The sequence below is a fragment of the Trachinotus anak genome, unplaced genomic scaffold (assembly GCF_046630095.1).
Source record: "Trachinotus anak isolate AG129_WGS33_773 ecotype Australia unplaced genomic scaffold, CSIRO_AGI_Tana_v1 ptg000004l, whole genome shotgun sequence".
In the NCBI taxonomy this organism is placed as follows: Eukaryota; Metazoa; Chordata; class Actinopteri; order Carangiformes; family Carangidae; genus Trachinotus; species Trachinotus anak.
Genome location: NW_027273855.1, coordinates 5260775 through 5274045, shown reverse-complemented (window position 1 = coordinate 5274045; position 13271 = coordinate 5260775). Strand labels below are relative to the sequence as shown.

The following is a 13271-nucleotide window of genomic DNA, read 5'->3' as shown; positions in this document are numbered from 1 at the left end:
AATTCAACCATGGAATGGTCTGTAATTACTGGTAAACTGGTGTTTTTCTGGGAGGCCTTGCCTTTCAGCATTAATAAGTGTCCGTTAACTGTTGTTCATTGAGCAATATTCTCGATGCAGTTTTTTTTTCGGTAGAGCACTTTTCAAATTGAAGACACAACTGGAGTGGAGCGCCACAGCGGGGTCCAGCACAAACAACACTTCATAACACACCGCCCTGTGTTCTCTGCTGGTTCTCCACCACAGGGACTTAACCCAGAGGCAAAACAGAGAAACTCGCTTGTTATACTGATGTTTCTTTCACTCTTGGACAAAGTTTCTCCAACCGTTTTCCAAACTGTCCTTATTAGTGGAGAGATGGAGGAGGTCTCCATCTAAAAACTTGCACCAGATTCACCAGTGAGCACAACAGAAACAAGAAAACTGCGGGTGTAACTTTACATAGTGCCATCGTAGATTTTTATTAAACTATATGATAATAAAACATTTTGATGCCATTTCTGGCAGCTCATTGCATCAGCAGTTGTAGCCTATACAGCAAAAAGGCGTTTGGGCAGAGCCAGTGCAAGAAGAGGAGGAAAGGGGAGGAGCCTCCACTGAACAACATGGGAGCACTCAGTATACCACAATTCACTTCAGCCATACTGCCACCAACAGAGGAACAAGGAATAAAAATAAAAAAAAAACAAACAAACAAAAAGAGCAAACAAACAAAAAAATATCAACAGAATTTTCAAGTAAATGTAAGAGGAGAAGCAGAAAGAAAATACCGTGTTACGAGTGCACACCTGCACGTGCACTGGATCAACTCAGAGCCTGAATTTACTTATCAATTCAATCAAATTACACCAATAATAATAATAATAATAATATTAATAATAATAATAATTGAGACACAATACAAAATGAAAGAATGGATAAAACAATCAATTAGAAACATACAATTTGAAAAACAAAACAAAACAAGAAAAAAGTAAAATAAAACAACACTGATGGCAAAAATCTAGTGCACTACCAAAAATACTTCTACAGCCAATTAACATCCAGACAGCCTGAGGCCAAAGATTCAGCAGTTTCACACTTTCAAGTATCGATGTTTCACCATATCACAGACAATTCGACCCAGAGAGGCAAAGTGAAATATAAAAGTTAGTCAGGAACACAGAAACAACACCACAAGTCATTTCTCATGAATCAGACACAGATCACAGTTCAGACGGGAAAAGGACAAAAGGAAAAACCAGAGGGATTCAAACGTCCCCGATATTCAAATACAACTGAAGTACATCAAGTGGTGCAGCATATTTCTAACAGACTTATTTTGCTGACACAGGGCAGCAATGCCGTTTATTCAATAAAACACAGCTTTCATTCACACAAAGAATCAACCATTACAATACATGGTAACAACTTATAACAGGAAAAGTTTCAAACCAGACAGCCAAGTGGCCAAAATCACAGGATATTCCTGAATGGATTTCTCTGGATGTATTTCCACTGATGTAGTAGAACCTTAATAATAGGAATCTGTGCCGGCGTAAGCCTTCAAAACACAGAATGACAGGATGATATGGTAACTGCCGGCCACACTCTTACTTTATTTTAGAAAACCGCACAAGGTCAACTCTATAAAATGACAGGGTTTTTTTTCAGTGCTCTTGGCTAGATTTTAAAACATGTCTCTTAAGAGTCACGAGCCGCAGCTGCTAATTTATGACTGAAGAAAACAAGGTGAGTCTGGCCTGCGAGTGTCCTTGACCTAGTTAGTTGGACACTTCTGTTGGTGGAGACAGGGGAATGGTCAGAGCACAAACACCACCACCAAGTGTTACTCATTCATGGTTTTATCATGACAATGTGCTACTGCAGGTGACAACATAGTTTTTCTTTAAGAGGTCATTACATTTTAAATAAGCTAGGTCAGATTTCACCAACGTATCTGCGCTTGTATTTCAGTAGGATATTTTGGTGCTGATCCTGGAGGCTAAAAATAGTGAACAATCTGCCAGACGGCGCAGAGGGCTCAGTGCTCCGCAGCACCACCGTCTTCCTTATCACATCAATGACGTTGGCTTACTCGCCCCGCTATCATCAAGCCTGGATTATGGCCATCTTCTAAATTACTTTTTGGAGACAAATCTATTCTTCAATCTCAGGCAGATGGCCATCTGGCCCTCTGTAATCGGCCCCTTTGCCTTGACTCCTTGTGACGATCTCCTCTGACAGATGTTGAACCGCATCAGACCTGCTGATTAACGAGGACAGCCAGACGAATGGAGCTGAGAGACGGCGGTCAGCCAAGCTCGACTACAACCACCCATTCAGGAATCCTTGCAACCCAGTTTCCTTTCAAAATACTACTATAATTTAAATCAAAATTAGTGCTGGGGGGGCAGGGTGCTGCTTAGACACTTGTGCTTAAACATTATCTCTCCCACCATCATGCTCTTTTATAAATATAGATACATTTAAAAAATAAACATCTCATATGTTACACAACTATGATACCAACAGCTTCAGGGAGAACACCAAGAAATAACGAAAAAGAAGCTGATTAAAAGGACAGATTTTTTTAAAAAGTGGGACCACTGGAGGCCATTGTTTGAATGACAGAGAGGACTGAAGTGTATGTCCCAGTAACCATAAGAAATAAGTAAAAAGGGTCTCCAGTTCTGTTAAATAACAATAACAGAACAGCTGATTTGCATTTGCAACAGCAGAGGAGATTGCATACAACTCTTTCACAACAACACTGAGTCAAAAAGAAAAAACAAAACAAAACAAAAAGTCCACTTTTGCACCCAAAATTAAAATGAAAATTATATTTAGGGCTTGCTTGCCCTTCCTGTGCCTTAGGATCCTGTAGTAGGTTATGTAACCACCCTTGCTATCACTCAGCGGCCACATTAATAACCACCACAGCTGGAAAGACAGAATGCAGCAAAAACAGTCTTAGGTTTGAGTTCAAATGACAGCCAGCACAGACAGGGGGAGAGAGAGAAGAAGAGAGAGAGAGAGAGAGAGAGAGAGAGTGAGAGAGAGAGAGAAAGTGAGAGAGAGAGAGAGAGAGAGAGAGCGAACAGAGTGATCTCTAGCAACGAACGGACAGACAGCTTAGCTTTGACCTCTTCTTGGGTCCCATACAGCTCTGTTCATTTCAGGCCAGGGCAAACTCAATGTTCAACACCCATCATCCCAAGGAAAAAATCTTTTCTTATGTCAACTTGGATTTCCAGGATTTGGATAATAGTAACAGTACAGATTCAACAGCAGTTTTGGGGGGGCTAGATTACAGACACATCTTGTGACAAGGCACTTTTGCTGGTTAAGAGAAGGAGAAGCTTGGAGGCTGGAGGAAAGGGGGAAGAAACGGGGGAGGGCCGAGGCCCCTGAGCATGGGTGCCATGCTGTAGAGTCCTCTTCTCTGTAGAGGATGAGGTTTTACTCCAGACAGAGAGGGCCAGCAGGACGGCAGCAGGAGAGGAGTCAGCTCGCCCTTTCAGCCCAGACAGGGTCCACTGGTGTGGGGTGTAGTTGGAGCACCACACTTCCTCCTCCCCCCCTAGGGATTTTCAGACGCTGATGAAGCAACACCTCCGCTGAAACTGAAGTACACACAAACAAACACGCAGACAAGGGGAGTTGGTTGGTGTTGCTTTGAATCATTTTCACTACAATCTGATGTTCTTCATGATATGGAGCTAAAAGCAGCATTTACTCAGCGTGCACCTACAAGGTCATCTAGACAGGAACAGACAGAGCACATATATTAGGAGTGTGTGCGTGTGTGTTTGGATTAAAAAGTTTTTTTTTGGTGAGTGACTGAAATGCCTTCAACTAGTCACACAATTGATTAAGAAATTCATGAGAGGTTTAAAGCAAAACAAAGGACAACACAAGAAAAACAAGTAACCCTGACTGACAATATTTTAATATAAACAATAATTTCTGTGAAGGACCTCTGAATTTTTTGTTTACTTTTAAAGAATTGTGAGCAAGTATTTTACTCAACATTTTACTGTTTGAGTTCATTTGACTGGGAACCACTGATAGGATTTTTTCCCATAAGTCAATATGACGTGACTGTATGCTGAATTTCATTAAGCTCTCTCAGTTCCAGGGTCCTGGTATTGTTCATGCTGGATCCATGGCTCATTGGGACACTTGAATAGAGCAGAGGCATTGTTTATGTTGTTAGTGACACTTGTGCTTTTCCTACTAATGTTTGCCTGCAGTTAAAAAGGCCCCTCAACAAAAGGACGGACTGTAAATGAGCAAGAGTCAGCCTACAAGGCTAATCGTTACCAATAAGATTACCCTCATAAAGGCTTAATAAATGGTTCATAATTAGGTTATTAATTTGGTTGTTAACACTTTAGAAACCATAAATAAACAATTATAAAGAAGTTATAAAACAGTTTTGATACATTGATATAGGCTCACTATTTGGCAAGATGAAGTTAATGCTTATTACTCATTAATCTCACTGATGAGTTGCTACCATGTATAACAGGTAAAATGAAGCCTTACTGTTAAGTGTGAAACCCATCATCATTTATTAATAAGTTACCCTTTTATAAGGGTAGTCTCATTGTAAAGTGGTACCCTTAGTTCTCTCTAGAAGAAATTATATTAAACCTATCTCCAGCATTTTCTCTACTCCAATTTTATGTTACTTGTTGGTCGATGTATCTGACGCAGATATGGCTGCAATAAGCTAATGTTAGCACAGAAAAAAATTCCCTGTGTTGGCCAAATCTTCCTTAAAGGAATATTTTTCTAATATCAGGGTGTTTCTAAGAATGTTTTTAACTTCAAAATACTGAAGTGGAATATTTACAGCTTTTAGGAACAACAGCAAACTGAGATAGCTGGTCAAATGGTCGAAAGAGGTAACAGCCCATGAGTGTGGAAGATATCCAACATCCAACTTAGCTGAGCTTCAAATAAATAAATTAAAAGGTATGAAAAGGTTTAACCATAATAAAAATATACAGAGGAACTGAGACATCTATATTCATAAATGCTGTATTTTGAAACATGCTTACAAAAATGTCTGGTTAGATTCATTTTCAACAGCAAACAATCCCAAAAGACATAATATATCAAATGGATTTAACATTCATTTTAAATACATTCACTGGTAATTAAAACACTGATCTGCACTGTCTTCTGCTGATGACCCTGAAACAAAGCTATGACTCACTCATTGTAACGCTGCTGGATTCCTTGTCTGCTCTATTAATCACTATGAGAGAGAAAAGAATGAATTGATGCTGATTATAATTTGAACCTAAACTGAATCTTTTGTTGCTCTGAAGGGAGCTCAGGTTTTCTTTTAAGGAAACTCTGCTGCTCTTCGCCACCCTATAATTTGAACCTTGAAAATAGGAGAACATTACTCTTCTGCATGCATGAGGAAAATTAATTTGACTCACAGGAAAAGAAGTGTCGTCTATCAGTGGAAGAGTTTTAACAGCACCATGAGTTCTGATTTTAGGGACAAATTCAGTTTTTCTGATGCATCCACATAAGCTTTAGGTTTAGAGCTAAATCATAGCTCATATTTTTCCAAAAAGCTACACTTACACCTAATGGGATCCAACATGAAGTACCAACAACACATTTTCCCCTCTACCAAATCCACTGCAGTGAAGACCTTTAACAAAGTGCTACTATAAAAAAAAATTCTAAAGCAAGTGGGATGATGCTTGAACACATTTGTTCACTTTTGCAGGAGAAAAATACAAAACCAAGTGCTAATTTTGAACAATAGTGGCTGAATGCGTCCTGCCAAAGCCCAGAGAGAAATTCGAACAAGTACTTACAAAGAGGCAGACAGAGAGATGTGGAGGTCTCGACGGTTTTACCTCCTGGTGTTACTGCTAAAAGACGTCTGAGGGCTTTTAAAGTTTATGTTCTCGTACACACCTGATGAATCATCATTTGTCACCCTACAATGACACAGAGATAATGTTCACTAACAAAAGAAACGAACATTAACAGGGTTTCTACAGGTTCATAGTTAAGTTTAAGACTGTTTAAAGGCCTTTTGAATATCACTTGAGATGAATCATTCATGATCATACTGGCTAAAATATTTAAGTATGATAGAAACCAGAAGGGATGCTATTATTTATTATTTTAGAATTTTTTCAGTACTTCCCAGCAGTATTCAGAAATAATTTCTAATGATAAAATCAATTTAATTAATGTGTCCTGAGACGATGAGCTTCCCAGTGACTGTAGCTCTAAGTACTGACTGTGTTTGTTGTAGATCTGATGGTGCTGACTGAAACTCGCACAATCCTGCTTTAATTTATACATTACAGCTCACACCTGCATACAAAACACTCATAACAAACATTACTGCCAGGCCAGAGAAAATATTTAAGACTTTTGTGAATTAAATTTAGGACTTTTTAATACCATCTAAAGATGTTTTTGGGTTCAATAATCACATCAACTGCCACTTCACCTTCACCATGGAATGTCTTATACTTACACGGAAGAAGAACGCGAGGAAGCCATATTGGATTTGGACCTTGAGTTGGTCATCTGGGGATATTTGATGTTGGAATATTCCCTCTCCTTCATCTTATTCCTCTGCAAAGTGTCAACATGAATCAGTCAGATTCAGTTTAGAGGACAAGATCCTTGACAAAGCTCTCACAAACTGTCCTGTGTCTAAGACCTGAATTAATTTTTAAACAGTCCCAGATGGTATCCACATTCAGTGGAACAGCACTTTGGAAACTTACTGAGGTTGTTGCCAAACTGTTGTTTGCCTCACTGTGCTAGCTGTCATAACATAACACATGGCACTGACCTTCAGACTCTGAGGTCAAACACATGTCTCAGATAAATATTTTGAAGCTTTACTTACTGTGTCAAAAAGTGTTATGTGATGCATTTTAATTCCTCTTTTTGAAGCCGCCATGGAATTGATTTATAGTGTAGTGGACTACCTGCTCCTCCTCCAGTCTCTTCTGAGCCGTGTCAATGTACTGCTGCACAGCCATGTAGATGAACTTATACTGGGCCTCTGTCTGCACCATGCCCGACCTCTGCTGTCGTACCCTCTGGATGGTTTTAGGGATGTCGATGTCACAATCTAGACCTGGAGCACACACATCCAGAAATTAGCACACACACACCACAAAGATTTAAAGTAATAATGTCCAGTGTGTCACTGTGATATCTCAGTTTCATACCTTGGCGGTTAATAATATCGATGAGGATGTCAATGACGATAATGGTGCCCGTCCTGCCGATGCCTGCACTGCAGAGACAAAAAAAAAAGAAGAATATTTTATTTCTAAGTGCATATTTGATTTTGTTACAGTTAGAACTGAAACTCTTCTCAAATCCTACATGACAATGTAAATAACTCAATGTTATTCCCCCCACAATAACAACATTAATTTATCAGCAGCCCACTGATCAGTGACGGTAATGAGTGTGATGTTCTCTGTCAGTCATCGTGTTTGTAGTACATGTCTGGGTTGCTGGGTATGGTGAGAGACACACTAAATTGACAACTCTATTTACATTTGCTACCAAGCATGTTTGAGAGTCACACGTCTGCTGTAAAATCAATCAGTACACTCTTAATGATAACAACACATCAAATAAAAAATATTTACACATCTGCCAATCCAATCCAGGAAATTATTCATGATGAACCAAATCTGTGAAACGCTGAAACAAATCTGCAGGATTTACCACACTCAGATATGAATTAATGTTATTTACCTAAACACAAATTTATATTTTGGGCTACTATGTCAAGATGAGGAGCACTTCCTGACAACAGCAAAAAACAAACAAACATAACATTTATAATTAAAACAGACCAATGTAAATAAAACCCATTGTGTGATAGTTACTTGGCTGAAGAAGAACTATCTAACATGTACTAAAAGTAATTATAGCTCAAGTGTTTGGAGAATTAATATGATGACAGTTGTGACAACCTATTGAAAATATGAAGGTAAAATTTTTAACCTTAATTACAGCGCACTCAAGTGGCCAGTTGGAACCATATTTGATGAAACCCAGATTTCATAAGGTCATGCTGAGAGAGCAACGTTCTTGGTGCCAACAATTTAACCATTCCATGTGAAACTGAGTAAAAAAAAAAAAATAAAGAAAAAAGCAGGCAGTGACTGACAGGTGGGTTAAACCTTATTGGAAAACAGCGTGTCTGACAGTGTGTGAGCATATCTCTGCTCCTGCAACATCTTCACCTGGTCCATGAATTCAGCATCCAGCACCCCCCCCCCCCACTTCACCCTCTCTTGTAAATGGTAAATGGACTGCTTACATAGCGCTTTTTTAGTCTAATCGACCACTCAAAGTGCTTTACAATGTAAACCACATTCACACACACAGTCATATAGTGCTTACATCTACACATAGAGCGCTTCCACCATTCACACACACTCATACACTGATGGAACAGCAATCAGAGGCAATTTGGGGTTCAGTATCTTACCCAAAGACACTTAGACATGCAGACTGGAGGAGCCGGACAGGAGGGCAGGAGATTGTACCACCTACCTTCTGATAAGTGGACGACCTGCTCTACCTCCTGAGAAACAGATTTGCCTGTTTCTTTATCTCAGCCAATCACATTTTTTAAAAGTCTGCTGTGTATGCTGAATCCCTCTCTTTCTTCATCTTTGTTGTTGTCTGACTAATGTTCAAAGGAACTGCACAACAGTCAAAAAAGGGGGCATTCACAATCACTGTCTCAGAATTCTCTTTTCTATTTTAATTTATTGGAGTCTTACGGTTGGAACAGTTAGTTTTCTTTTTCACCCAATTTCCTTTTCCCAATTTTTTCCCATTTCCTTCTTAGTTGAGTTTTGTTTCATTAACTTCCTTGATTTTCCCCCCTATCATCTGTGTCTGTTTGACACAAACTTGCTGCTGTAAATATTATAAATACTCTTGCAACCTCTATAGAGCTACGCCTAAAGCATCGTTTAAAATAAATTCCAGTGTTAAATGAAAGCACTGTGTAACTATACAAAGGTCTCTTTTTTTTCCTTGTTGTAACCAAATAAACAAGTTTACAGTGGTCCCATAGACAGCTGCAGAAGGGCTGGAACAGCCTCAGAAAAGAGACTGACAGCCACACTGTAACTGTCTTCTCCAGGCCTTTTGGATGTCTTCAGTATCACAGTAAAACAGCCCTCAGGTTTGTTTAATAAGGAGGCTAGCAGCCATTGTGTGTGCATGTGTGTACACAAGATTGGATTTTAATAAGTATTGTTGATATCAGCTTCAGAGTTGGCAGTGTTGGCACATCAGCTGCCTAACCACACAGTTTCTCTCATCCAAACTCTCAGCACCCTAATATAAAACAGTGTCCTTCCCCCCTGGTTCTACCTGCAATGGACGACAATGGGTCCTGTGCCTGGAATGGTGCTCTGTGTGCGGTTGACCTCCTCTAGGAACCAGAGCACACCACCAGGCTCATTGGGCACCCCGTGGTCTGGCCAGCTCAGGTACTGATAGTGCCAGATGTACCTCACAGGCTCCTTCTACAAGATACGGCAGAAAAAGATGATGAGCTTTGAACTTGTCAAACTTCCTGTTAAACACTTACAGTATTTACTGTGTTACACATTATTTATGTTCACATTATTTATTATGTAGTAGCTTTTAAGCTTTTTTTTTTTACTCCATACTGGTTCATCAGTGTTCATCAAAACACATAATCCCACTGTAAGAAGCAGGGCACAATCTACAATCTTCATTCCACATAAAAATAAACTAACTAAAAACTAATATGATGCTTCAGCATTTTAGCCAATTCAAGTGGATATTTTTTCAAATTTATAGTCAGTATAAATATCTAGGGGGTGCATGCATCAGGTGGTAGAGCAGGTTGGAGCTGATTCCTAGGTTGGTATAACCTATGCAGATGGTGATCTGCTGTGGCTGAAAGACAACAAGAATATTGTGCAAACTTCTGTCTTTATGCATACTTGAACTATGCTAACTACTGTACTGATGGAGGAATAGTCTTTTGTCAGCTGCAATATGTAGGCTTTGAGGCTAGAAATTGGCATAAGTAGTAACATTGCAGTTACACGCTGCGGAATGCTGAAATATGCTTTTGTGGAAAATAAGGATTGTGGATTCTGTTCTTACTCAGGGATTAATGCTTAGGGCCAGCATGGAGGATTACAGCAACCAGGAACCCTTCCTGTGTGCAGTATAACATTTAAAAGGAAAAAAATCTATCCTTTTCTTGTGTCAATAAAAATAAATATTTGCATTGTGTGAACCTGAATGTGCATGAACATGGATGGGCTACTCTGTTCACCTCAGTCTCCTGCTTTTACAGGAGATTGACAATGACCTTGATGAACTGCAAGAGTGTAAAATATTGATAAGTACGTGATGGTTGATTTTCTTCAACTAAGCTCTAACTCACCAACACACAAACATTGAGGACTGACTGAAGCATCACTTGGGGGCAGTCTTTGATGAAAATATTACCAAGTTGTTCTCAACCAGACTTAGCAGACTGTGAGCTCCACCATTGTAGTTTTGAATAGAATATAGGATTTCAAAATAGCCATGAATAAGTTATTACATCTGCACATCAGCTACAACAATACTGGATAGCCAAACGTTACACACCATCTTAAATTCCTCCCTAATCAATCAAATTCAGACCTACTGTGGTGATCAAAATCAACAACAACAAAAAACAGCCTTTTGTTTTCACTTATAAAAGAACATCACTGCATCAAAAGGTTTTTATGTCAGGTTTCATTATAAGAAAACTAGAATTTTTTAAACGGTTGTGTGCACTTTTTCCATCTACTCTTTCTGTATCTGCGTCTTGTATTCTTCATGTCTGTGCAGTCGATCCTCCTGTGAGTGTAAGCAGAAGCACGTGCTGGAGGATTGTGTGTGTATGTGTGAGGTGTTAGATAATCTGACCCCAGGTCAGTGGGTCAGCTCTGACTGAGTACACAGCTCCTCCTACCCGGTCCAGACGGGTCACCTCCAGCTTCCTCAGGATGTAGTCTTGCGCTGGCCGCTCGTCCACATTCCTCACTAGCATCTTCCCAAACTCCTTGGTGGCATGAAGGTCCGGCCAGTAACGTACACATTTGTTCTATATCAGTGGAAACAGCGAGAGAGAGAGAGCGAGAGAGAGCAGAGGGAGGGTGATGGGTATTAGACAATCTAAAGAACCAGCTCATCTCAAGCAGCTTTCCAATCAGCTTAACTGTCATACTATCCTTGTCAGCCGTCTCCTTCCCCTCCCCCACACCAGACACACACACATCATCCCTACTATACATATCCACCCATCTCTGTTCGACTCAGCTCATGCCATCAAGCGCTGTGGTTCATCTGAAATTGCAGAATAAAATGGTTGATGGGAAAGTTGACTGACAGAAACCGGCTACAGCTGTACGAGACACACACTGGTGTCAGCAGAGTCCTCTGCTGTTCTCATTTGTCCTGTTATCCTTTGTTGCTCATTAAAGCACTTTGTGGCCCATGTGGTGGTGAAAGCACCTTCTACATCCGTTTCACTTGACCAGTGTTGTGGGTTTTTCAGATGCAATGTTTTAGATTTGGGGTATTTTGCTCTTGCTCACTATACAAAATCTTAATTGTCCAATTGCAGAACACCCCTCAGTTCATGAATCTCCATCATTACAAGCAATCAAAAGCAAACAGCCCAGAGGAGTGCCACACTGAAACAACAGAGAAACCATTTAGGAGTAAATGCTGGAGAAAGCAAATTAAAAAAAGAAAAAAAAAAAAAAACACAACTTAATTTAGAAACCCAATATACAGAAACATTTCTACTTAATTGCCTTTCTAGTTTAACATTAAGGGATACATTAGCAATTACAATAATCCACAATATTCAACTATACTACTGAATATTTGCTCTATGTTTGAACCACATGCTCACCCGCCCTCGCTCTATCTCCTTTGTGGTCATGACGATGACGTGTGTGTTCTCCTGATACACCATCTTCCAGAAGTCAACGACCGTATTCTGTAGGCACCCCTGGGTGGCGATGAAGACTTTGCCCTCCTCCGTGTGGCGCCCCTCTTCATGTATACTCTGTGTAGCACAAAAAGCAACATACTGAATGAAGAGGTCAGAGATTCATATGCTCAGAGAAAATGTAATGATGATGATGTTAATTATACAGGAATAAACAAATAGTTCCACTTCTTCAAGAAAATAATGAGCCATTAAAATAATGAAATGAATAAAAAGTAAAGTACTGGTTATAAAACAGGATCTTTGTTTTATGAAGTCATCTTATGTTGACTGATAAATTTGAGGAAACCACTGTGTTGTTTTTTTTTTCAACGGATGTATTTATGTTAAGGTGAATTTCTCCAGAAACTTCATTTGTATTAAGTATTTGCTGAGTATTATTGTTATTGATCACACAGATGTTGATACCAGCTCTTGTGTTATGCTGAAAAGACTCACTCTGATGTAGTTGGCATTGATGTAGTCTGAACCAGGAACATCTGTATCTTTTTCCTTGATTTCAACCCGAGTTGTATCGACTGAAAACACAGAGTCAAACTGTCGTTAATGCACAATACAATGTCAACGGTTTCCTGGAATTACACTTTTTCCAAATCTAATGTCAATTAATAGGCTGTGACTTATCGAAACCAAATCTTGACACTTTGCTGAGGCCTCTACGTTGTCTATTGTCTATTTGTGTCACTGTTTCCACAGGAAGCTGGGGAGACAGGAAATGGCAGGTTGCTGCTTGACTCACAGGGGAGGATATTCTTGTATCTGTTTTTACTCTTGTTTTCTGGCTTCTGGCCTTCTTTCCGGGGATACAGCAGTTTGCACTCCTGCTGCTGAAGTACCTAAGAGTTAATGACAAAGGAAAATGCAGGATTAAAAAAAAATTTCAAGGCCTTCTAGGTTCCAAACAAAAGAAGATCTACTTTAATACAATTGCCAATTCTGAGGTCATTTTTACACAGTGGGGGTCACCCATAAGTGCAAGAACATAAAAACTGTATTAAGGCTGTACACTATATTAAGCATGAAGTTCCCTTGACACACAAAGAGGGCTCTAAAGTCCTCATTTTAGATGCATATCTGCTCATGGAGGGTAGAATAAGTCAAGCAATTACAGCATTAATCTACAGCATTAATCTTTTTAGCTGTGGTAACTGAAACCAGTTGCATGGTACAAATACAAGCAAGACAGACTATTAATATCTTTGCACTGTTTTCC

General features: G+C 39.5%; 1 protein-coding gene across 4 annotated transcripts in view; it reads right to left on the bottom strand.

The window, feature by feature from the left end:
• Positions 1 to 432: 432 nt before the first annotated feature.
• The window catches only part of ptpn11b (protein tyrosine phosphatase non-receptor type 11b), a 46514-nt gene continuing 33675 nt past the window's right edge, over positions 433 to 13271 (bottom strand). For all 4 annotated transcript variants that reach the window (XM_071475413.1, XM_071475411.1, XM_071475412.1 and 1 more), the window contains 10 exons: positions 12798 to 12894; positions 12497 to 12576; positions 11960 to 12115; positions 11012 to 11143; positions 9397 to 9551; positions 7215 to 7282; positions 6969 to 7120; positions 6506 to 6606; positions 5829 to 5954; positions 433 to 3605 (listed from right to left, as the gene is read on the bottom strand). In XM_071475413.1, the coding sequence (XP_071331514.1) occupies positions 5867 to 5954; positions 6506 to 6606; positions 6969 to 7120; positions 7215 to 7282; positions 9397 to 9551; positions 11012 to 11143; positions 11960 to 12115; positions 12497 to 12576; positions 12798 to 12894 (1029 nt within the window). In that variant the 3' untranslated portion in view covers positions 433 to 3605; positions 5829 to 5866. The remainder of the gene's footprint in view (positions 3606 to 5828; positions 5955 to 6505; positions 6607 to 6968; positions 7121 to 7214; positions 7283 to 9396; positions 9552 to 11011; positions 11144 to 11959; positions 12116 to 12496; positions 12577 to 12797; positions 12895 to 13271) is intronic.